This window comes from Fopius arisanus, unplaced genomic scaffold (assembly GCF_000806365.1).
Source record: "Fopius arisanus strain USDA-PBARC FA_bdor unplaced genomic scaffold, ASM80636v1 scaffold00052, whole genome shotgun sequence".
Lineage (NCBI taxonomy): Eukaryota > Metazoa > Arthropoda > Insecta > Hymenoptera > Braconidae > Fopius > Fopius arisanus.
The window spans coordinates 446,937-471,114 of record NW_011887791.1 but is presented as its reverse complement, the minus strand read 5'-3'; the positions used below and the strand labels follow the sequence as shown (position 1 = coordinate 471,114).

The 24,178-nt window shown below is 36.5% G+C and overlaps 5 protein-coding genes across 9 annotated transcripts; 4 read left to right on the top strand and 1 right to left on the bottom strand.

Moving 5' to 3' along the window:
* The first annotated feature begins 2,288 nt into the window (after positions 1-2,288).
* LOC105267995 (solute carrier organic anion transporter family member 5A1) lies at positions 2,289-6,448 on the top strand. Its single transcript, XM_011307213.1, has 7 exons — positions 2,289-3,011; positions 3,080-3,189; positions 3,902-4,356; positions 4,552-5,254; positions 5,333-5,711; positions 5,798-5,899; positions 6,057-6,448. Exons 1-7 carry the CDS (start codon positions 2,678-2,680, stop codon positions 6,191-6,193), a joined length of 2,220 nt encoding a protein of 739 aa, XP_011305515.1. The 5' UTR covers positions 2,289-2,677; the 3' UTR covers positions 6,194-6,448.
* A 540-nt stretch (positions 6,449-6,988) lies between these two features.
* On the top strand, positions 6,989-15,424 carry Gp150 (glycoprotein 150). Of its 3 annotated transcripts, none has more exons than XM_011307211.1 (4): positions 6,989-7,177; positions 11,729-13,712; positions 13,813-14,221; positions 14,392-15,424. In XM_011307211.1, the coding sequence occupies exons 2-4, from the start codon at positions 11,740-11,742 to the stop codon at positions 14,779-14,781; spliced, it is 2,772 nt and encodes a 923-aa protein (XP_011305513.1). In that variant the 5' UTR covers positions 6,989-7,177; positions 11,729-11,739; the 3' UTR covers positions 14,782-15,424. The 3 variants fall into 3 exon arrangements, with proteins under 3 accessions (XP_011305513.1, XP_011305514.1, XP_011305511.1); XM_011307212.1 differs by lacking the exon at positions 6,989-7,177 and adding an exon at positions 9,852-9,935; XM_011307209.1 differs by lacking the exon at positions 6,989-7,177 and adding an exon at positions 10,683-11,075.
* A 120-nt stretch (positions 15,425-15,544) lies between these two features.
* On the bottom strand, positions 15,545-17,898 carry osk (oskar). Its single transcript, XM_011307204.1, has 4 exons — positions 17,764-17,898; positions 17,223-17,425; positions 16,399-17,093; positions 15,545-16,224 (listed from the first exon to the last, which is right to left on the bottom strand). The coding sequence occupies exons 1-4, from the start codon at positions 17,861-17,863 to the stop codon at positions 16,104-16,106; spliced, it is 1,119 nt and encodes a 372-aa protein (XP_011305506.1). The 5' UTR covers positions 17,864-17,898; the 3' UTR covers positions 15,545-16,103.
* Positions 17,899-18,177: 279 nt separating this feature from the next.
* On the top strand, positions 18,178-20,839 carry LOC105267991 (glyceraldehyde-3-phosphate dehydrogenase). 3 transcript variants are annotated; one of them, XM_011307206.1, is made up of 7 exons: positions 18,178-18,357; positions 18,598-18,721; positions 18,908-19,023; positions 19,189-19,446; positions 19,670-19,830; positions 20,252-20,446; positions 20,515-20,839. In XM_011307206.1, exons 2-7 carry the CDS (start codon positions 18,637-18,639, stop codon positions 20,627-20,629), a joined length of 930 nt encoding a protein of 309 aa, XP_011305508.1. In that variant the 5' UTR covers positions 18,178-18,357; positions 18,598-18,636; the 3' UTR covers positions 20,630-20,839. The 3 variants fall into 3 exon arrangements, with proteins under 3 accessions (XP_011305508.1, XP_011305507.1, XP_011305509.1); XM_011307205.1 differs by having other exon boundaries at positions 18,178-18,542; XM_011307207.1 differs by lacking the exon at positions 18,178-18,357 and adding an exon at positions 18,481-18,542 and having other exon boundaries at positions 18,632-18,721.
* Positions 20,840-20,886: 47 nt separating this feature from the next.
* Positions 20,887-23,979, top strand: LOC105267993 (glyceraldehyde-3-phosphate dehydrogenase 2). The gene is made up of 5 exons (XM_011307208.1): positions 20,887-20,984; positions 21,979-22,080; positions 22,205-22,444; positions 22,726-22,980; positions 23,085-23,979. Exons 2-5 carry the CDS (start codon positions 22,003-22,005, stop codon positions 23,511-23,513), a joined length of 1,002 nt encoding a protein of 333 aa, XP_011305510.1. The 5' UTR covers positions 20,887-20,984; positions 21,979-22,002; the 3' UTR covers positions 23,514-23,979.
* Positions 23,980-24,178: the final 199 nt, after the last annotated feature.

Sequence of the window (24,178 nt, the reverse complement as noted above, 5' to 3'; positions counted from 1 at the left end):
ATGATACTGAAACGGACACTTGATCGTTTCATTTTTAAATCAGAATAATGACCATGACCCGCGAATGAGAATTATTCCGGCCTTATTCGTACAGTCAAAATTAGAACAATTGAATAAGTAAAGTGGTGAAATAAAATGACTCAATTAGACTTGAAGATGGGTTTCTAATGAATATTTCCGCATGAGGACAAGTCTTACAGAGTAATATAAAAGTGACAGACAGGCACCTGCGAAGTTTGATAATTTCACGTTGTTAATTTAAACATATTTTCAATTCATGGATCATTAAATCAGCTTGAGGTCAAATCTTTCGAGTTACACCGGTAGATTGAGCCAAGGCGACGAAAATCCCGTGCGTTAATTTACGTGAAGGTTCAAAATTGCGCGTCATGAATAGAAACTCATAAGCAAACATGAAAGATCGGTACCATTTATCTCGAAGAAAATTTCATATTTTCGATTTTTTACTTATTTCCCCGCCTTTCCTTTTCTTCAGCGACATTTCTCCTCTTTTCCTTTTCTAAAGTGTTACCCCCACTTCGCTGATTTCAGCCGAGAAGGGCCTTTTCGATCTGGGTCATAAAGGCCCATCACTCGACACAAGGGCTCTCGTCTACCCTTTATTATACAGTAATAGAGATCGGGAGCACGACTTGCTCTCAGAGCAGAGGTTGCTCATCCCTGCTCTTAGTAGTATATTATCATGACAGATAGAATTGAAGATTCAAAAGATGATCGACTTAAAAAATCAACGAATGTGATAGCAGAGACAATATGTTTAGCCTAAAAAACTGAAAAATTGTACAGCTGTCACATCGCGTTCTCAAAAACACTTAGCGATTTTATGCAGTCACGATCAATCAAGTGAAATCGATATCGCGAGTGACACTCATATCTCGTCGAGACTGCGCTCTGATATGCCATTCTTAAAAAATCAAGAATTATTTTCGGAAAATAATTGCCGTCTGGTAACTCTGGTTGAGACTAAATTAATAACAAATGTTATATCACCTTGAGTAACGGTTGTTTCTAATTCTTCGCATACATTCTGTCACCTGCCATGTATGAGATTACACATTTCGCTACGATACATCTAGTCTTACATGATTTACCTTAATGTTCTCTCGATATAGTCCTGTACAGATTGTGAAATAGCGATTGCTGATTTCAAACGATGAATTTACAATCGCGTTATCAGGCATTTTTATTCGCAACTGCTACTATCCTGGATTTTGTCTCATATTGCCATCATTATTTATATTCATCAGTTTCACGAGTCATTCCCAGGTTCTCAGTTCAATGATATTTTCCGGCACCTTTTCTGGGCTCTTGATAATTTCCTCTGAATTGTTTACTTTTTTCGAGATAGCATTATCATGGCCTAGTGTTGGCTTAATCTCTATTCTCAATTATTGATACACTTCTGTTTTATTCCTTCTACGTGTGAAAAAAAAATGTTGATATTGATTGAAGCGATTTGAACAATAAATACATGACGTCTTTCCTTCAACAAAATGAGACTATCGTTCTCATGCGCTGAAAAAAAAAAATCATCGGCTCTCTCGATAATTTATTTATTTACTCCTCATTTATGAGACTGCCTCATTCGCATGATCCTCAGTAAATAAACGTACTGCAACAAAATAATCAATCGCTACTTGCAGAAATCAATGGCAATTAGCTTTTATGGGTGGATGAATTATTTTTATTTCTATTTTTTATAGCGTGCAGACGTTTCTATTCCATTTGTCACATTTTACATTTCAAGGTGTAGTATTTTATGTTACACTCAGCATAGACGATATACTAGTGCGTACTAATTCATCCGGCGGAGAGTCCTTCGTTCTATTAAATGATAATGGGCTCACAATATGAGTTCATATTCAAGACGGTTGATCTACCACAGCTTGGATGGCCTAGTATACAGCGCGCAGTTTAGGTAGCAATTTACGATTCAACACATAGAATAGGTTGCAAAATGAAATCGTTGAAATGAAGAAAAAAAAAAGTCATTGAAATGATAGTCATCTGAGTATTCACATCACTCTTCAATACGTTATCATAAATTTTGGCCGAGATAGGAAAGGTTTTCATCAGTTTATCTGTCTTTATCTCACTCGAAGAAATAAAACATACTTTTTTCCAACCAAATGCAAAAACAAATAAGTAAAAATAAAAATTACACAAAGATCATACGTTTATCAGTTCTCATAACATTTGGTATCTCACGTATCATCTTTATCCCTCCTATGGGCATCAAAATCGGCGAATCATCGGGCCACATACGTGAGATTTATAGAACGGTGGGGATTCCATTAGAATTTACGTTATACGTTGTGTATTCATGATAGTCGAGTCATTACATGCGTGGAGATAGTAGCTCTGAGAAAAGTAATTTACTTTGAAACAGGGAGAAAAGTAATCGACAGTTTACCTGCAATTTGCCGAGCAATCAAATTCATTCACGAATAATTCAAGTGTTTGCGCTGGATTTTAATTGTTTATTGCAAATCATATTCTGAAGACAATGAAAGCTAGCTGTATGAGAGAAAAAATAACATGAGCAAGTGGATCGTTGGATTCCTGAAATTCGACAAACTAATACAGCTCACCTCTTTTCTTTTTGAAAAATCATTCGTATTCGAGTTGATCCGCGGGAGAACATATTGCTGAAGATATGAATAGTACGAAGAGTGAGGTAAACGCTGCGAATAATAGTGAAGAGAATAAATCACTGTTGGAGCCGTCAAAGACCGATGTCCAATATCCAGCATTGCACACACCATCCGTCAAAGATGTTGATGACTTCTTCAAGGAGCTTCCACTGACTGATGACACTTCCTGCGGTATCTGGTGCTTTCGGGGTCCTAATCTTCAGAGATTTGCCAATAAAAAAGCATATGTATTTCTTTATGGGATCCTTGGCTGCATCTTTTCGGCTAGTTATGCATATTTTAATGGCACCATCACTACACTGGAGAAGAGATTCAAAATTCCTTCGAAAACAACGGGTTAGTAGAGACAATAAATCGGTTTAGGGTGTTTCAAATAATTTTTTTAAAGAGTGATTCATATTCAGGTATTATTATGGTGGGAAATGACATTTCCCAACTTCTTGTATCTGTTGTACTATCGTATTATGCTGGAAGGGGGCACAGACCACGATGGATAGCTTTTGGAATTTATACTGTAAGTGTTTTTTAATGGTTTAACTGCTAGCTTTCCTTTTAAGTTTTTATCTACGTTGAGAGGCCGAGCCTATAGTACATTGCTCAAAGGTTTTTCAATTTCAATGGTCACGTGAAGTTTTCGAATGGAATATTAACGCCAGGCTGGGCAGGGAGGGCAAAGTCAGGGGATACAAATGTAAGATATGGGAAAACATTACAAAAAATGAAATTCAATGTCGAGGTATTTTCAATCGGAAGAATTTTTATTGCATATAATTGGAAAGTATACTTCGGATCAGAGATGAGCGGTGCTGAGATGGAAGGGTGAGAATGTAGAATGCTCGTAATCAAATTATCAATCATTTATACTGACGGAAACAATGCGATTTAAAAAGGCAGGTCCTCGAAATTGAGGTAGTACCAGAAAAAGGACATTATTCCAGGAATATTAGAAATTTTAAAATTTAAATTTACTTAAATTTATTAAAATTATTATTATTATATAACCATTTATTATATAATTATTATTATTATATAATTATCATTTAGTAAATTTATTTTAAATTTTCGGGATCCGGGTTCTATAAATTTTATATCCCACAACCAACGCTGAACAATATTTATTTTATTCTCGTTTATGCTGATTTATTTCATTAATTCATAAATTCAGCAATAGATTTTGAGTTTGGTTTTCTTTATGAAGAACTCATAATTTAATATCGATATTTCAGGTAGTACTCTTTTGCTGTTTAACAATGCTTCCGCATTTTCTGTATGGGCCGGGTGAAGATGCTTTACAATTAACGAAAGAGCACGGTGGCATGAGTCCATCAGGCACATCAAATTCAACGGCACTCCTCCCAGGACAAGATAAAGACAAGAAATTTTTATGTTTGACGAAGGAGCACCGTGGCACGGACTGCATAGAGGAAAATGGAAATTTCGCTCCGCAGGTCATTCTTTTCGTAGCTCAACTCGTTGCGGGAATCGGTGGATCTCTCTACTACACATTAGGTGTATCCTATATGGACGACAATATTCAAAAATCAAAAACCCCAGCATTGATTAGCTTCTCCTATTTCCTCAGAATGTTAGGCCCAGCAATTGGCTATGGATTGGCATCATTCGCCCTGAAATTCTACATCAGCCCAACACTCACCCCAACAATTAGTACAACAGATCCAAGGTAATCTCATTTGTTAACATAACAGGGCAATGTCTTTATCGATAATTTCAGTGTATTGACGTTTCAAATCAGTTGAATAAATAGAGATTAAGAGAAGACCATCGATGCTTTCATAGCGAAAAGAGTCTGGAGACTGCGTTAAAGGATATTTAACGGATTTATATTAATGATACAAAAATTGAAATTACTTGATAGATGGTTGGGGGCATGGTGGATGGGTTGGATAATTCTAGCTGTCCTCCTGTTTATCTTCGCGAGTGTTCTCGCGCTTTTCCCAAAAACTCTTCCTCGAGCAGCAGCAAGAAAGATTCTCGCATCCGAACGTGGTAAGCTGTCGTCAAGTCAGCGAGATTTACAAGAGAAACACAATCCTGAGGATATCAAGCACAATCGATCAGACGTACCAGCCTCGTTGGGGGACATGCTGCGGACATTTCGACGGCTCTTGACGAACAATACATTAATGTGCAACAACCTCGCAACAGTTTTCTACTTTTTGGGCTACATGCCATATTGGGTGTTCATGCCAAAATATATTGAGACTCAGTACAGACAGTCAGCTTCAGTGTCATCCTTGATAACAGGCACAGTTGGCCTGATCTTCACGGCTTTTGGAATATTAATTTCTGGTCTCGTTATCTCCAAGTATAAACCAAAAGCTAGGTACTTAGCAGCTTGGAATATCATCGTTGGTGCGATTTCAGTTATGGGGATGATATCCTACGCTTTTCTCCGATGCTCTGCCAATGATAATCAAGTCATCATGGCGGGTACATCAGGAACTCATACCTCGTGCACTGATGATTGCAATTGTGATTACGTAACGTATAATCCCGTGTGTTCTGAGGACGTAAGGACCTATATATCAGCCTGTCATGCTGGATGTCGAACACTGACAGTGAGTGCGCTTGGACTGTCAAATGTATTTTCTCAAAATGGAAACTTAGCACACATTAATGATGTTCACTGATTCTAGGTAAACCCTGATGGCACTAAAAAATACTCGGACTGTGCGTGCATCAAATGGAGATATACTGATTCATACCGCAATCGAGTTGATGACATCGTAACGAGTAATTGGACGACCACAACTGACAGCTCATCGAATGTCCTCGATTTCACAGGATCAGCGACCTCGGGACCATGTCCTGTCGATTGTCAAAATACTTTCTATCTGTTTCTGGCTGTAGTTTGTCTTCTGAAATTCAGTGGTGCCACTGGACGTGCCTCCAATTTTCTAGTCTCAGTCAGATGCGTCGAGGAGAAGGACAAAGCTGTAGCCATGGGATTCGGTTTAACTATCATGAGTCTATTTGCTTTTATACCATCACCTATTTTGTTTGGATTGATTTTAGGTAATGCATTTGTGTTACTTGGAATGATTGGTGTGATTTATTTTGGGGGAGGTGGTCTCCGTACTGAATATAACGTGTCGTTGCAGACAAAACGTGCTTGATATGGGGAAAAACGTGCACCGGGACGGGAAATTGCTGGTTGTACAATGGCGAACTCCTTCGGTATTTACTGAATTTCACTGCTGCAAGTGAGTATTTTTTTTATCAATTCTTTTTTAGAAATTAGGCATGTACATTAGAGAAAAAGAGGTGAAATCAATCGGGAAGGATAATTCAGAGTAAATGCCAATGTCAATGCCAATGTTTTTAAATCATCAGTTATTATTCATTCAAATTATATTCTAGGTTTCGTCACTATTGGAACGATATTCGACATCGGAGTTTGGTATTTCGTCAAAGATGTCAAAATATTCGACGACGATGTTGAGTTAGAAAAGGTAACGGATAAGAGTGAAGACAGTCAACTTGATAATCGGAAATGAAAGACGTCAAGTCCTTCATCTTAATTTATGAATGGAAGATATTTCTCGTCGGAAGTGATTTCCTGTAAAATTTATCTCGACGATGAAGCTCTCTGCTTCAATTATCAAGCTCAAGCAATAAAAGAAGGCTTCAAGACTTCAAGCACACTTTCAGCATATATTTGTGAACAATCTGGATGCGAGTAGCTGAGAAAAGATTTTTTGTTTACTGAGATAGTGATACCTTTCTTCATGAATAAACAATGTTTCCAAGTATCACGTCAGAAATTCAATTCTCTCCTCTTAACCAAAAAAATCCGGTAATTAAAGAATTACTATTTTCTATTCTGAATTAAAAAGTCTTTTATGAAAAAATAAAAGTTTTTATTGAAAAAAAATAATTGAGGAAGCGATGCAAACCGATTCCCGCCTAAAAGAAAAATATGAACAATGAGATCATTAGTCGAATATTCATCTTCAGATCGATGAAATAACATCGAAACTCAACAGGTGGCGACATGTGTTCGCTTCTCAGCATTTACCTGCGTCAATGAATTCTGTAAAATTCTCCCAGAATCCAGATGCTACGGCACGTCCTCTTCTCGTGGTTCTGCGGTTAAGTCCCGTCATCGTTTTTTTTTCCCCTCTGCGTTCCTCCTCGTCCTCGAAAGGGGGCCCAACGGCACGTCATCCGATCGGCCCCTACCTTAGTTCAGCGAACGTTCACGAAGTCACCGAAGAACACTCGAAACATTCCTATGTACGTCAACGTGAAAGAAAAGGATAAAAAAAAGGAAAACAAGTAGAGGTACATTGAAACTCCAATACGTTGGAAACTTCTCTTGCTGTACGTGGACAGTACGAAAATCTGTGCGATACGGATTACAAGTGATACGCTTTATCATCATCGTCATTGTTCTGTTCTAGTTTAATCTCATTTTATATTAATACAGTGATTATTGAAGAGAATATAGGCAATTCAGACTTGATTTATTTGGAATTAGAGTGAGTATTAACGAGTTTTTAGATTTTTCTTTCATTGATGTATGGAAAGGTTATTTTTCCGCGGTTTTGGAAGAGGGATTTTACAATGACAGATCACTGGAATACTCTTGAATGATTATCGATCTATTTTTGTCGTATTCAAAGACAAAAATGGATGATTCAAGGTCCCCACTACCGCGCGATTCCAACTTACGCCTTTTTTTATTTTATTATTTGTTAGTCTCGAGCTTTACCTCATCCTTGGTTTCGGGGATTCGATTACGCCCACTTTCGTTTCTTGCATTTAGATCTTATCAACCAGTCTTATATTTTTGATAGAGCCATAATCACGATGAATATCTTACGTTTACCAGGAAATTAATATCGTATGCCTAATTCAAACTTCAATGCGTCAATGCAAACAGGTGTTCATGTAGTTCCAATACATACTTATGTACTTTTCCTCCATCATTTTTCACATGTGACATCGAGGTCACTCCAACTTATGACTATTCTCCTTTCTGGAGTAAGGGTACATGAAATCAAGATGAATTTCATTTCGATCAACGCCTAAATCCGTTATAAAAATAAAACATGGAACAATAAACAATGCATGAACCGCCAAAGGAAAATAAATGTGAGAATAATTACTCTGGATCATTGATATTAATTCGTTGAGGCAAGAGCGTAGTGTAGATGTATTTTTAAACATCAGTGGTCCGATGCAAACTGTAACCTGTTGAATTGCAGAAGCGACGTTGCAATTTTAACGAGTACAATATTGCGAACGCGTGCGATGAACAGTGCATTCCAGAAACGTGTAATGCAGGTGTGAGACCTTACCATTTGTTGCAAGGTTTCTCCAAAATATTATTCAAAATGAGAGGATGAGTCTACTAAAACTGGCTATGACAATGGCTATTTATTTAAAAGAGGAGAAATCAAGGAGATTAAAAATTCAATACGTTCAACTGTGAATAGATAAAGAATAATCACATCGCTTCAATTCAAACTGAAAAAAAGAGGAAAGGTGTATAACCTCCAGCGATATAACTATTGTCTATTATTAATCTGGTTGCTAGGTGAAATATTTACTCAACGGTTTTTTGTTCAAATTTTTATGGCGAATAGTTCAAAAAAGTACCTGAAAAATTATTACTTTCGCGTTTAAATCGAGCGTCAGGGATTAGAATTTTTTTAATTGACTGCTCGATAATTATTAATGATTGCAGAAATTTCATTAATTGGCGTAATTCAGAGTAGTTGCAGTGGAAAATGTATAGTTATATTTCAGCGGTCTGTACACAATGCAATCAATCAAGTGGGACTATATACTGTCAAAAGATTGTCTTTTAATCTGGGTCGTTTTATACTGCATACATTTTTTGCAAAGACTGCCACGTGACAACAACCTTCAGAAGTTATTGCCGATATCTTCTCATTTTTTCAGTTCCGAGAAATGATTGATAGAATCGACGTGGCAAAATATATCGTTTTCAAATTTTATAATTCCTCAACGTCTCGCGAAGTTTCATCACTGTGAAAGAATTTTCCACCATTGTTAGTAAACTTATAAAAATAGTTGTGCGAACCTGAAAATTTATGAATCATTGAATACTGATAAAATCTAAATCCCATATATTTTTTTGCATCAACCTGACCCAGGGTTTCCCAGAAATTTACAAAAAAAAAAGACTTAGCAGCTCGTGCGTAACACAAAATTAATAATAATCTCCTTTTCCTTGAGGGAATGGAAATTTCGCAAATATTAACGTAGAAATAATTTCCCTCGTCTTCCTTCCAATTTATGCTCTTCAAATATTATTTTTATCACTCATTATATTGATGAAATTCTCGAAGATTGTAGGGGACGACTTAAAATGCATAATCAAGCTTATGTGATTTAATTTCTTTACCGCATACGTATAGAATCGATTGCAAAAAAATCGCATGTATCGATTGTCCACTAAACCTGTTAACTGCGTATTTAAACCTGCATGTCGGTGATTCTATATAAGCAAACGTTATTGAATTAAATTTGCATTACAGCCTCATTACGTCGGTCTAAAAATTTGCATGAGAAAATTTGAACAAAATGTTAATGGAATAAAAAAAAATAAAGACCAGAATATACCGTAGGGTTTTCTCAGAGTATCTTTCTTGTCCACAATAATTCCAATTATGCAATTTATATTTAATTACTCCGGTGGGGCAGCATTAAATATATTTACCCATTTGGAAATTTCTTTCCAAGAGACAAAAGTCAAATTGGATACAGAACAAGGATAATTTGAATAATAATTAGATTGCAGAATACCGATAAATATTCTCAATAATTATTGACATAAACTCGAATTGAATGAAGTATTAAAAATATTCAAGACAGTCTAATAGGACTGAAAGGGTTTCAATTCGCGGAAAGCATTTGGTGTCAATCTTTCGTATTGCAAATTGTCCGCTGGTAGATGATTCCTAATTATGCATCAGTGAAAATAGTCTGTTCCCTTGTAGGAGAGTGCAGCTTCGAATTAAACGTTCTGTATTAAATGAAATTGTGTTTCTGGCTTACGTAAAGAGAACCGAAGGTATTCGCGTCAGGTAGAACTAAACGATAACACTCAACGCTTTATTGATAATGTTATCTTTCGCGATAAAAAGGGGATATGAAAGTCCACGTTGCGTATGCGTCTATTTTCATAGGGAGTTCTCTCTTCATCCAATTCAACGCATTTAGTCACAATTTTTATAATTATTGGTAGCTTTCGCGGATAAAGAAAACGTGAGTAATCCTTTAACTACGTTGTCATTTAATTCCATGGCGATCGTTGAATTTCTTCAAAATAAAATTCAATATGCATCCGGAAATTAACCACGAAAAACCGTAGGCAAAAATTGCCGAATATTTAGAAAAATTGCGCAAAGAATTCCATGAATTATTTTTTAATTTCTTTTTTTCGTAAATAAGTGGAACAATAATAAATTTTATAATTGTTCAATATTTTATCACGAATGAAAATGGGAAAAGTTCATTTTTCTTTCCGGAATTGATATTCTTCGATTTGGAAGAACTCCAGTGGGACTTTCAACATTTGAACGACCCGCTAAAGTAAGGCCCCGCCCACTAACGTGCCAACGTTCTCCCAACGTTGTCATGTCTCATCATGATTTTCCTGTAACTCGGTTACTATTCCATAGGTTTTTTTCAATTTCCTCAATGATTACGTGATAAAACGTAAAAAAAAAATTGATACTCTATTCTACAACATTCGTCCCACCAGCAACAATTTTACTACGATCAACTTAATAATTAATCCTTAACATTCATAAGATCCGATCGTCTCCCGCAAGTGTCAAAATTCCCACCTGTAATTTGCAATAAGTTATATATTTCTATAGTTATTATAATTATAAGACCAAATCAATAAAAAAAATCGACAACCGAATTACCTAAAAAAACTCGGGACTTCCAGGACTATTGTTGATTTTGGTTCTTGCAGAATATTCAGTGGCAAATAAATTCTGAAATAAAATCTCCAAAGGAAGAAAAAAACCAATATTCTGGGCCTCCGCCTCAAGTTACAATCTTTCGAGATCTAGTCAAACTGTAACGTTTCCTTAAACTCAAACTGCCGATAGAATGTTCTCCGAGGTGGTCGTGAAGAGGTAAAAGGCCCCGAGGAGATCACGACGTAACCCGAAAAGCATTGACCAGCTGTGGATGCCAGGAATAATAGTAGACGGTGGCCGAAAGGTACGACGAGTGAGGGGTAAAGAGTCAGGGAATGAATGCAGAAGGAAGAAGAGAAGAAGAAGACCCCAGACAGTGCCCTCGACTCTTTGTTCCCACCGCAGTGTTGCCTTTCGGCTCTCAGTCTTACCTTTTACCGGTGCTCCAATCCCAACGTCAAAGAACAAGCAGGTGTTCATCAATAATACACTAATAATACACTGCTTTTTTTCAGTAGCTTCATCTCTCCTCTGGTCATCCTCAATTCCGTAAATACGAAAATTCTACAGCACAACCAGAAAGCCTCCACCAATTCACCAATCCGTTAATTTTTTTCGCTCCTTAATTCCCTATCAAAATCAACTCATTAATAATAATAAAAACTTTTGGTTGGGACTTTGTTCAGTTATTTTATTTAAATTTAGTGTAATTATTTAAGAATATTTCCACGTTTTATAAGTGTTATTTGAGGTGACTTCTTCTAAGTGGAATGAGACGAGAAAATTGTATTTATCATGTGACTGATAAGTACGACGTGTATGTGACATACCCAATAATGACCTATTTTTCGTTTAAGTAGATATTACCGATATCTTCCCATTTTTCATGTATTTTTAAATGAATTTCTGAGAAACCTTTAATCAGATTGACGTGCAACAATATACCGATTTTATTTTCCATCGTTTTTCGATGACTTATCGGGTTAAATAATCGCGCGCCGATTTTTCTAAATTTTTGGTAATTTTTTGTCACTTTTCGCAAAAGATCTGTTCAATGGTGAATCTCTTTTCTCAGTCTCTTCAATTTTCATTTAAACAATTTTTTTTTATTTTGTTTTTTTTTAGACAATATTACGATGAAGCGACGCGGTAGGCAAGCTTGGCTGCTGCCGTTGTCACTAGTGTTGTTAGTAGGATTCATTAACGCTTCAGCGACACCGAGTCCAACGTCAACGGAAGTGAAGAGAATCCCCGCAACGGAAGACCAAACTACCGAGAAACCTGAACCCCCAAAACCATCAGGGTCCCCGCAACCGGTGACCAATTTACCGGAAGTAACTGCGAAAGTCGCTGGATCAGAGAAGCAATCGATCGACGCAAACCACCATGAAGCTAAATTCTCGACTTTCGCTCATCCAATAAGTAACCCAAAAGAAATTTTGCTCCAGGAGATCAATACATTGACAGAAGAAGCAGAGAGTGATAAAAAACTTCAGGGTGAATTAGCCGAAGCGGTAAAGGCTGCTGCGAAAAAAATGCGAGCGAAGCCTCAGCCCATCACAACACCGAAGTCCCAAACGCCAAAGCCAACAACTATAGCCGAAGGTAAAGCTATGAAAGAACTAGTTGACGCTGAAACTGACGTTGCTTATGAAGATGATGAAGATAATTTAGAGAGTGATGATGATGATGATGATGATGATGACGATGACGATGAGTATAATGAGGATGACGACGATACCGACGACGAAGAGGAGATTGTGATGCCATGCCCTGATTATTGTAGATGCAGTGCACAATACGCTGCATCTACCACCGCAAGATGCAGCAAACTAGTGGACAAACAGGTATTTGGCCTTGCTGTCGCCCACTTGCGAATAGAAAATGCGGGCGAAATCCAGCTAGGCCCCCACGCACTGCGCGCTCGAGATCTCCAACAACTTGAATCCATCACAATCGTACATACTCGTATCTCTGTCATAGACAGAACGGCATTCGATGGAATTCCTTATCTTTTCGCTATTAATCTCAGCCGCAATGGCATCATCGACATCCATCCTGATACTTTTCAAAACAATACTCAACTCTCTCTCCTCACCATTTCGGGACATCCCTTCTGGAGAAACTGGACAGTAGCCAAGGATTATTTCTTGGATGCCCAGAGTGTAACAGAGCTCGACTTTTCTTGGAATTCAATGCCTGATCTGCCTCCATCTGCTTTCAAGAAAATGCCCAATCTGACTTACTTGAATCTTAAACAAAATCGTTTAGGAAAAATTGAAAAGAAAATCTTCGAGCCCCTGGACTCTCTGTTGGAGTTGGATTTATCTGGAAATATGTTGGATGATCTGCCGAGGGATATATTCAAGGGCAAGGGTTTACAAACACTGCGGATATCAGAGAATGCCTTCACTACTTTGGCCACAATCAATGCTTCAAAACTAACGTTCTTACACGCTTCCAGTAATAAAATTCAGACGATCGGTAAGGATGATCTTGCTGGAGTTCCCTCGCTTGATAAATTGGTGGTTTCCTTTAACGCTATAAAGAAAATTCATTCCCACGCATTTGCTCATCTGGATCAGTTGACTTATTTAGACATAAGTGACAATAGATTGACGTCCATCAACGAACATCATTTGAAGAACAATCCTAGACTCCAGATTCTGCTGATGAGTGATAATCCCAGTCTCAGGTCACTCCCTGTCTTCAAAATGAATGGCTTGAAGTATGATACCTACAGTATCTACAGATTGGAGGCTGCTAACTGTGGATTGGAGCACATAAAACCTGAAACTTTCAATACAATGCCAGCCTTAACGAGTCTCAATTTAGCAAAAAATAAGCTCACCGGACTTCCCAACGGGCTATTCGAGCCTCTTAGTTCGTTAAGGGAACTGGATCTCTCCGAAAATGATATCACCACCGTACCAACTGGCATGTTACGTGGCGCTTCAACCTTGAACAAGTTGAATTTAGCTGGAAATCCCCTAGTCGCTCTCCAGGTGACTCCATTTTTGCAGTCACCAGGATTATCTAGATTGGATGTTAGTAAGTGTCAGCTGCGAAGAATTTGGAGTGAAGCGAGACAACCGCTCAAGTCTATTAGGTAGGGTTGAACGATGACGTCTCATTGCATCCATTCAGGTCTAAAATATCCATTGGATCTTTAATAATATTTTGACTGTAATTATTCATTTATGTTTCAGATTTTTATCGGTTCGTGGGAATCAACTGGAAAGAATAACGGTAGAAGAGTTGAAGGCAATGCCGAAGCTGTCTGGTCTTGATACCTCGATGAACCCATTGGTCTGTGACAATGAATTCGTTGAAGCAATTCAATGGCTAAGCAGTCACGGTGTCACCCCAATGGAAACTTTGAAATATATTAGCAATATTAAAAATGGGGAGTATGCAGAAGCTGAGGGGGTTACGGAATGGAGCGATTTAGCGAAGACTGTCTGCAGCGATGAGTTTGATGGACCACCTTCTAGGCTTCCAAAGAAAGCATCTGTACTTAAACCTGTTGATAATATATTTTCTGACGACACTGATGATGAAGAGAATTCTGAACTCTCTAAACAGGATTTGGAGGCTGACATCGCTAAACTTAATACTGTAAGGATTTAACCTTCTTTTATCTTTCAAAGAATTCTCATAGTATACAGAAATATGAGAAAATTAATCACAAAAGTAAAATTTTAACAATTCATTTTTTAATATAATAAAAATATATTTTTATAATGGAAATAATTGATTAATTAATTTTGCGTCATATATTATTTCAGCTCGACCACGGACAAAAAATTGATGAACTTACTGAGGACGCGTGGAATGAACTCGATAAAACAGAAGAGTACCGAGAATGGTATGTACCTGAGGAGAGTCATGTGTGGTACGATGGTGTCTTCTGGCCGGTGTTGATTTTTGGTTTTGGCACTGTGGCAATTCTACTCATAGTCCTCCAATTTGCACGATTCCTTGCTAACCGTCGTGGCCGTGGTCCAGTCATCCGACCACCGCTTCTTCTTCGTCAGGGCCTCATTGATAATAAAAACTGTGGTCTTGTATACAAACCCCTCCAGGAAGAAATTCCAACTCCGCACAAGCCAAAACGCGGCAGCTTTTATTCTAGCAGTACCTTTCATTACGATAAAATCGTACCAGAAAGTGTTTAACAGTTCTAAATACCATAACTAATCCAGAAATGCATATTTTGAATAATTCCTTACGACAAATTGATTGTTATTTTTAATTATTTTATCCAGCCAGTGGAACAAAATTGGCGTGAAAATGAATGATTCACCGCGATGAGATGATTGTAATCATGCAGAGGAATTTTTTTATTCAAAAGCGAAGCAAGGGGATTGTTTTAAAATATTTGATAAAACTTTTCAAGTTTATGAAGCTATTTTTAGCACGTACTTTGTGGATTACATTTTTTTTAATCGAGAATTATTTTTTGTTTTAACATGAAAATAAAATAAACTTCAGTGCATGTACTCATAAAAATTTTAAAATTCATAATCCTCATTCAACAAATTAATCGCCTTACTAGAGCATTGTTTGCCATTGCGCCTTACTTAAAAAATTATAATATTACACAATACAGCAATTGTTATACTAAGCAAGTATTCGAACATTATTTGATTGAAGCTAAGGCATTTGTATTCAATAAAATATAAGAAATGTGTTGAAGCACTTGAACTTACTCCGTTATGTTAGATGTACGTTAACTGCTTCACATTATCTACTGTAAATAATAATGACTAATAATAACTTGAATGAAAATGGAGATAATAGATATTATGATATAATAAATTGTGCTTTCATTATTTATCCTCCGTCCATCACCTTTTTTTTATTCTGAAATGATTAAATAAATTATTAAATAAATTATTGTCGAAGAGAGAAGGTAAGAAAAATATCAAAATGCATTTTTCGATATTTATCAATAAATTATAATTTGTTAATTTCTCACGTGTTCCTCAGTTTTCTAATATTTACAGTGTTTACGATAATTCGAAGGCTAAATAAATATACAAATAATACGATCTACATGCATTCATAAATGTACAAAATTCAATTTGCGTCATTGCCGCAGATTAGGCACCGGAAATATTCATAATCGTCTCCAACGTACAGTACATTTTTTTTAAACATATACTTATAAACATATACTGAATAATATCAATCGTCGTTTCGGTTTTATGTTAAGTATCTCGTTTTTTTCACAAAATTTAAGAATTTTTGTTCAATAGTAAATTTTTCAACGATGCTGCTGCATTCCATTCAATAAATATTACTTTGACACATGTAATGAACCGGAAATTTTTCCCCGTGTGTTTGGCAACTCCACACCTGTCAAAATTCCGTCTCAATGGTATCGAACTATATTATTTAGCAAATTTGACAAAAAAAACTGATTTTCGTAATTTCCACCGAAAAATTCCGATTTTTAATCGAAATGAAAACCCAAAAACGGCAATAAAAAATTTAATCAGACGTCGTCGTGAAGGCTGCAGTCGATTGTATGCCTTAATAAAGTCATGGCCAACCTGCGACCTTGCTCGCTGAAGAGGAGGTACGAGTATGATGTTCCCGATACTCTTCTAGGTTCCCTGAAAAATACGTCAAAATAATGGATAAGAACATCAACAATTGCAGAGCAATCGTCACATTAACCAGAATCATTGAGACAATTATCTCTCTAGAAATGAATAAAAAACCAACGAATAAAAAAAACACTCGAGTTGCTGTTAATAAATAATTCCCGAAAGTTGTGAAGTACTCACACTTGGAAGAGATCGTATTTCGGTGTTCCTCGTACATTGGAAAAATGACTGAAAAAATCAGCAAGCTGATAACCGTTGACCAAGGCGTGGTTGACGATGAAGTAGTTGATAGCCCTGAGGGCGGTAAATTGAGTAGGTTGATTCAACCAGCTGATATTACCGAGAGGAGGAATAGTGCACAGGGTAATGCCTCCCACCGAATATGCGAACTTATTGCTGAGGAGTTCTAGAAGTTCCTCATAATCCTCCTGGATAAATGCAGCCTCTCTTCCCTGATATATGTCCTCTGCCCCAAGCATGATAACCAACTTGTTGGACATAATGTTTACCTCCCGTAGTGCTTTAATGCAATCTCGGACAGTCTGCCCACTAACGCAGAGTCCAGCGTGCAAAGGACCATTTCTCCATTCCCTCCAGATTGGCTCCTTCAACTCTCGAATGGCAAGTTGAAGGAAAAAATCATCACCGATGAGCTGACCGTTGGAGACTAGGGGAGTGTGCACCACTCGACGATTCGCTGGTGGTGGATTAGTGATGGGTTTAATAACACGTCCACGAGAATCCTTCGACGAGGCACCCGATGACTTCTTGCTTGACTCATTCGATGAATTCAATTCTCTATTTTGCTCGTAGAATTTCTGTCTTTTTTCTCGTCGATTTTCATTTCCAATCTCTCTTGCTATTGCGCGCCAATCCTGCATGTCAAAGTTTAAATAATTTATTCGCTAATAATTACAGTAATTTATGCTTTTTTTTACTGGGGGTTGGGGACGTTCTACGTAAGCGTATGTAAAATGCGAAATTTTTACATCGGAGACACTCACTTTTGCGCTCTTTCGAGATGATGACTTCTGTTTGGATATCATTTCTGTTAGGTGTGATATTTTTGGATCGTCCTGGACGTAATAGTACATGACTCCATTATGCCACTTTGTTTTCACCTCTTTGATACTCTCAATAAATTCACGAATGGAACCAACACCCCGAGGAAGATCCAGAGGTGCTCCTTCCAGGAGCTCAAATTCAGCTGTAAATTGAGACAGCAATATAACCAGTCAATATTACCTCAATATCGCTATCAGAAGTAATCATTATAAAATGAAAATCATCAAATGATAAATCACAAACGGAAACGAATAAATTAATTACAATTGATTTAGGATTTTAAAGATTATCGCATATATAGTAACGAGGAATAAAGTTATCCCATAATTTTACTAGAATAAATCGAGAAAATATGATAATTAGGATCTGATCGTTATAATTACTCTCAATGCAGAAATAATTTCCAAGCCGATACAAGTATAATTAAATGATTACAACGAATTAATTCATTAGTTTATGCCTTTATTAATTTTTATTCACCACTTATATTAGCCGCACGTACACCCCACTTATGTGCTGCGATAAAACTCTTAATTTTTTTCTCCGTTTCTCCTCGCATATACATCACAGGACGAACCATCGTGGCATACAAGTACCAGCCTGTTTAAAATTACAATCACGACTAAAGGTATGCGATTTATTATCACGGGCACGCACTCAGTCTTCCCAAATTTTAATCCATTTCAATCAATAATCGGAGAGAAATTCCAGGAATAATTATAAATTCCGCTTCTAAAGGAATGTCTACCGATAATCTATTCATTCTTATATTTATCGTTGAATAACTGAAATAAATATCCGCTCCAATAATTATTAGTTTGTGATTTTAATGAACACTTATCGATATAAAAATTGTTAAGGGTTGTATAAAAAATTTATTACCAAGCCGAAACCTTTTTCCATCTGTTTCAAGTAAAATTGTAGAATTCAAAAAATGCAGCATTCCTATTCAAAATACGGAAAGTATATATTTCTCAACTCTGCGAATGGCAATCGATAAGATTATATTTGATAATAATGAATTAGGAGACTAATTGAACAGTTGAATGTGAAAAGGATTTTAACCAAATTACTGTAAGCTGATAAGAATTAATCACCTCAAAATTGTTGTAGCATGTCTCGCCTGTAATAAATTTTCACTTCCAAAAATTATTGAGTAAACTGTATTGTGACGGTAAAAAATGTTGACTGTGGGAATCAACGGCTTTGGCAGAATTGGCAGGATGTGTTTGCGTGTTTGTCTAGAGGCAAACCTCGATGTAAAATTCTCCCCCAATTAAATTAATTTCTTCTATACTTGTTAATTATTTTTAGGTGAAACTCATCAACGATCCATTTATCCCGACAGATTACATGGCATATCTGCTAAAATACGACTCAACACATGGTATTTATCCTCAGACCGTAGAATGTGAAAAAAATGCTGTTGTTATAGCAGGTAGGCTTGTTCTGAATTTTAATAATTATTTTAATCTATAGTTCTCGAATTATTGACTCTGGCGTACACTTGGATAAAAAAAATGTCAATCTATTCTTTTTTGGTCAGACGATTTTTTTATCGATTGCCAGGTGAGAAATCATGGAGCAGTACATAAAAATAGTGGCATATCCTTATGGTTTTCAGACGTTTCGATTGCGACATCACAAGAAAAAGATCCTTCAAAGATAAAATGGGAAGCTCATGGAGTTAATTTTGTAATCGAAGCCACTGGAGTATTTACAACACTCGAAAGAGCTTCGGTATGTTAAAATCCTACGAGATCAATATTAAATGTAATTTTTAAACATTACTTGTTTATTAAATGAATAATTATGTGCCTGCGGGCAAACTATGGAAATTAATTCTCATCTAGCAGGCAAAAAATTAATGGAAATCGGGAATAATTTAATTAAATTCTTGTTAAGCTGCATCTGGACGGGGGGGCGAAACGGGTTATAATTACCGCCCCCTCAACTGATGCCCCTATGTACGTATTCGGAGTGAATCACTGCTGCTATTCACCAAAGAACGGGTCAATTGTCTCTGCTACTTCCTGCACAACTAATTGCGCTGGGCCTTTGATTAAAACTATGAATGATAAATTTCAAGTTCTTGAAGGAATGATAACCAGTGTTCATGCGACAATTGCCGCACAAAGAACTGTGGACGGACCTACTGGAAAGGTAATCAATTGAGTTATTTCATTTTTTTATAGTTTAGTTGTAATGAGCGGTGAAATGTTATCGTGTAATAATTTGTCGGCATTTTTTATTAACTTCTTCGCAAATCCGTAGAACTTAGAAAAAACGCAGGAAAATTTCCGACACTTTTGATAAAATATGCGACAAATTACGAAAAATGCGGAGATGTTCTCGATTTTTTAATAATATTTGAGACAATTTTTAGTTATGGAGAGATGGCAGAGGCTGCCTCCAGAACATCATTCCCACCTCCACAGGAGCTGCCAAATGTATCTCAAAGATTCTTCCGGAGTTGAAGGAAAAGATATCTGCAATTGCTTTTCGAGTGCCGATTCCCAATGTATCCCTATGTGACATCACCCTTAGGTGACGTATATTGGAAATATATGTAAAAATACTCGAATACGCGAATAGAGTCATGTCGAATTAAAAATAATTTTTTGATGGATGATTTGTTTGATCGATCTTTCACTCATTCCAATCTTTGAAAAAATTATTCTACTACACTGAGAGAAATATTCAATAAAAATTACGTGTATTTTCCGTAATTCTGGAGCGAAATGTAGTTGTCGGAAATTTTACGGAACTGTCACGTAATTTTTATCTAAAGTCACGGAATTTTTCCGCGGTGTTCCGTAATTTTTATTTGAATTATCGGTGAAAAATAACGATACCGTCACTTAAATTTTTCGAATCAACTCCGTAATCGGTAAGTGAACTGAAAGTTCCGTAATTTTTACTAAATATTTCTCTCCGTGTATTTATGGTGGAATTCATGTTTCTCTAGAGTAAGTCAACCGGTGACATACGATGAAGTAAAAAAAGTGATGAAAGCAGCATCAGAAACGACTCTCAAAGGAATTCTACATTATACCGAAGATGACGTTGTCTCTTCTGACTTCAATCACACGAAATATTCCTGTATTTTTGATGCAAAAGCCGGTATCCCTCAGACGAGCACTTTCATAAAAATCATTGCTTGGTAAATATTTTCCATCCGTATCATCCGAAAAATCTGATTTACCGTATAAATAAGAAAATTTATTCCAGGTACGACAACGAGTACGGATTTGCTCACAGGATCGTCGACTTGATGAAATTTATGCACGAAGTTGATGAAGGCAAAGGTTGTGTGACGGGAGAAATACTTGAAGAAGGAAATTAATATTATTAATTCGTCTTACATCATCCATCAAGAAATCTACTATGTACTGTCAATTGAGAACAAAAATAAAGAAACATTGAACAGGTGAAAAAAAAATACAATTCAACAGAAAAAATAAACGTATCCTATAGTTTACCTCGTCGACATGGATTTGAATTTACCGCTTCTCACGGCCGAAAATAGCCGATCAACGGAGCCAATGAGAATGGACCTTATGCAATGCGCATAATCAGTGATGGTACTACACATGTCGACACATAGGTCTTTTATATTTGCGATTTTGCCCTTCAATTGACATTACGCCCCTGGCTGTTCAAGTGTCGACTTCGACGTCGGTACAGCTAATCATTCTTACGTAAGTTTCAAACCAATATATTTTATTCTATTATTTCTTCATTTTCATCATCATCTTAACAATCATCTCATTTGCTCGTCAAAATTAATTACAATACGGCATCATCAAGAATTGTATGAAAAAATTAATTCTCCCTCACGTATATGATACACCTGAAACTTAAGATTTTCTCATTATAAATTGAAGAAAAAGACGAATACTTTTTGAAACTAAATTCTATGAGTACACATCTTATGAAAAAAAGACATTTGTTTTTTTAATTCAGAATCATTGTGCCATCATGAACCGTGAAATTGTGTCTCTGATGATGCAACTGTTGGGAAAAGCGTAGATTTTAACGGGACTGGAATTTTTCAATCAGATATCCGGCGTTTTATGCTCTCTAAATAATCTGGAATGGCAATGAAAATCAATTAGAACAATTAATAAATATGTACTCATTGTGTAATATGAGGATTACATGTTGGACTCTTCGAGGAATCTCGTGTTATAATGAATAGATTTCAACGTGACATGCTCCAGAGTATCGACCCATCTACGTGAATTTAATGGCAGCCATATGCCTAGTAGCTATGGCCGACCCAAAAATACTTGTCGGAACATTTTTTTTCTGCTTTTTCAGACTTACAGTTCTTAATTTAATTTTTTGGACATCATAAATAAGTTCATATACACAATGATATTTTCTACTAACGATGATAACAGATGATATAATTGTATAGCTCCAATAAAATTATTATTGATATAGAATTATATATTTTTCTGGTGATAGGAGCTCATAGATGTTTGAATGAATATCATATAATTGTTTTGGGATTAATGCAAAGAAATGCAGGTTTAGTAATTCTGTTCTTGATGACTTTCGCCGGATGATAGGACTTCCTAGGTTATAAATTCGCTTGATGCATCTTCCCTAGTCATTTCTATTCTCATACCCTTTTTATATCAAAGAATAATTAGTTCATTAGTAAATGATAACTAATTATCCCCTCAGTTGGTGGAAACAAAATCATCAATCATGAGTAAAATTGGAATCAATGGATTTGGACGTATCGGACGACTCGTCCTGAGGGCTTCCCTCGAACGTGGAGGACAGGTAATTGAATTAAAATAAAATTCAAATCTTAAAAACAATTCGTCGAATAATCAGCTAGAAATTACGAAATTATTCACTATAAAAGAACAAAAAGAATTCAAGGTGGTGAAAATTAATTTTTCAGGTTGTGGCTATCAATGATCCCTTCATAGATCTTAATTACATGGTGTACATGGTCAAATTTGACTCCACCCATGGCAGATTTAAGGGTGAAGTTAAAGCTGAAGGTGGTTGTTTAGTTGTGAATGGCAACAAAATTCAAGTCTTCTCCGCCAAAGATCCCAAAGACATCCCATGGGCCAAGGCTGGTGCTGAGTATATCGTTGAATCCACCGGTGTGTTTACCACTATCGAGAAAGCCTCTGTATGTTGACTAAAATTTTTTTACTATTTTTCTAAAAAGACAGCCTTTGATGCTTGAAAAAAAACACTATTATTATTATTTTTATACTCAATAGTTATCACCAATTTTTTAATATGATGTCATCACGAGAAGTGACATCATTTTCCGTTGCGTAATTTTCTTTTCTTTTTTATTGGATAATTTTTTTCAGTTAGTCCCTATCGCGTTTTAATTAGTGTCCCCCAAAAGTACTGAGTAGTGAAGTTATAAGACTAAACGAGGATTCGGATTGATTTTTCTAGGCTCACCTGGAGGGCGGAGCCAAGAAGGTCATCATCTCAGCCCCATCAGCAGACGCTCCAATGTTTGTTTGTGGTGTAAATCTTGACGCCTACGATCCAAGCCTCAAAGTTGTCTCCAATGCTTCCTGCACGACTAACTGCCTAGCCCCATTGGCCAAGGTCATTCACGATAACTTTGAAATTGTTGAGGGTCTGATGACAACTGTTCATGCCACAACTGCAACCCAGAAAACCGTTGACGGGCCATCGGGCAAGGTAAATGTTATAATTAAGAATGTTTTTGGCCCGTTTTAGCCAAAATTATTTTTCCGTTTTTTAGACAGTTTAAAAAAAAATCGTAATATTATTTATCCCTCCAGTTGTGGCGTGATGGACGTGGCGCAGCCCAAAACATCATTCCAGCTGCAACGGGTGCTGCTAAGGCTGTTGGCAAAGTTATTCCATCATTAAATGGAAAACTTACTGGTATGGCATTCCGTGTGCCAGTTGCTAATGTCTCCGTGGTCGATCTTACCTGTCGTCTTGGCAAGCCAGCTACCTATGATGCTATCAAGGCCAAAGTCAAGGAAGCAGCTGAAGGACCGCTGAAGGGCATTCTCGGATATACCGAGGAGGACGTTGTCTCCTCTGATTTTATCGGGGATACTCACTCCAGTATCTTTGATGCTCAAGCTGGAATTCCATTGAGTGACCAATTCGTTAAACTCGTCTCATGGTACGACAATGAGTTCGGCTACTCGAGCCGTGTCATTGATCTCATCAAGTTCATGCAGACCAAGGATCAGTAAACGAGAAACATTTAAAAATAAAAAAAAATATTTTTTTTTGTTTCGTTACAAAAAAATATTGAGATGATTCATGGTCAATACGTACTATCATTTTGGCTAGTGTAGTGTTGTCAGCCCAAAAACAAAAACTAATAAAACATGAGGAAGAATTTTTTCTCAAATTTATCGGATCTAAGGGCTCATATTGTTACTGATGAAACATAGAAAAAATATAGTTGCAAACAATATCATTTCAGAGTCTAATATGAGACCATCAGAGCACCAAGCTAAAGTCTAGAGATAATTTTTCTTTCACTGTTCATTTCGATGATTAGAATATTTTTAAAGTCACTTAAACAACCGACAACACTTGCAACTTTATATTCGTTGACAATAATGATACGATATCAATGTTCACCAGTTTTTTCATTCATTTGAATTATCATAAGAATACTGAAATTAATAAATAATGTGATGCCCCCGAAAACTATTTTATTTATTTATACAACCCTTGGATGCACTGAGAAAATGCACTAAGAGCATGAAAATGGAGGAGGTATTCGCTGAAATGTGAAAATTCAAATTTTTCAAAAAAGTATCAGGGGAGCATGAAAATGGAGGAAGTATTCGCTGAAATGTGAAAATTCAAATTTTTTGAAAAAGTATCAGGGGAGCATGACAATTGA

What these genes read in the sequence shown, in the direction of transcription:
- LOC105267995 (XM_011307213.1), top strand. Translation starts at nt 2,678, where the DNA reads ATGAATAGTACGAAGAGTGAGGTAAACGCTGCGAATAATAGTGAAGAG. An exon ending in ATTAGTACAACAGATCCAAG is followed by an intron (nt 4,357 to 4,551) that starts GTAATCTCATTT and finishes ATTACTTGATAG; the next exon opens with ATGGTTGGGGGCATGGTGGA. An exon ending in TTTGTTTGGATTGATTTTAG is followed by an intron (nt 5,712 to 5,797) that starts GTAATGCATTTG and finishes GTGTCGTTGCAG; the next exon opens with ACAAAACGTGCTTGATATGG.
- Gp150 (XM_011307209.1), top strand. Translation starts at nt 10,943, where the DNA reads ATGCAGAAGGAAGAAGAGAAGAAGAAGACCCCAGACAGTGCCCTCGAC. An exon ending in CAACGTCAAAGAACAAGCAG is followed by an intron (nt 11,076 to 11,728) that starts GTGTTCATCAAT and finishes GTTTTTTTTTAG; the next exon opens with ACAATATTACGATGAAGCGA. An exon ending in CAACCGCTCAAGTCTATTAG is followed by an intron (nt 13,713 to 13,812) that starts GTAGGGTTGAAC and finishes TTTATGTTTCAG; the next exon opens with ATTTTTATCGGTTCGTGGGA.
- osk (XM_011307204.1), bottom strand. Translation starts at nt 17,863, where the DNA reads ATGGTTCGTCCTGTGATGTATATGCGAGGAGAAACGGAGAAAAAAATT. An exon ending in ACGTGCGGCTAATATAAGTG is followed by an intron (nt 17,426 to 17,763) that starts GTGAATAAAAAT and finishes CTCAATTTACAG; the next exon opens with CTGAATTTGAGCTCCTGGAA. An exon ending in CATCTCGAAAGAGCGCAAAA is followed by an intron (nt 17,094 to 17,222) that starts GTGAGTGTCTCC and finishes TTTGACATGCAG; the next exon opens with GATTGGCGCGCAATAGCAAG.
- LOC105267991 (XM_011307205.1), top strand. Translation starts at nt 18,465, where the DNA reads ATGTTGACTGTGGGAATCAACGGCTTTGGCAGAATTGGCAGGATGTGT. An exon ending in CAACACTCGAAAGAGCTTCG is followed by an intron (nt 19,024 to 19,188) that starts GTATGTTAAAAT and finishes ATTCTTGTTAAG; the next exon opens with CTGCATCTGGACGGGGGGGC. An exon ending in CTATGTGACATCACCCTTAG is followed by an intron (nt 19,831 to 20,251) that starts GTGACGTATATT and finishes ATGTTTCTCTAG; the next exon opens with AGTAAGTCAACCGGTGACAT.
- LOC105267993 (XM_011307208.1), top strand. Translation starts at nt 22,003, where the DNA reads ATGAGTAAAATTGGAATCAATGGATTTGGACGTATCGGACGACTCGTC. An exon ending in CCCTCGAACGTGGAGGACAG is followed by an intron (nt 22,081 to 22,204) that starts GTAATTGAATTA and finishes TTAATTTTTCAG; the next exon opens with GTTGTGGCTATCAATGATCC. An exon ending in TTGACGGGCCATCGGGCAAG is followed by an intron (nt 22,981 to 23,084) that starts GTAAATGTTATA and finishes TTATCCCTCCAG; the next exon opens with TTGTGGCGTGATGGACGTGG.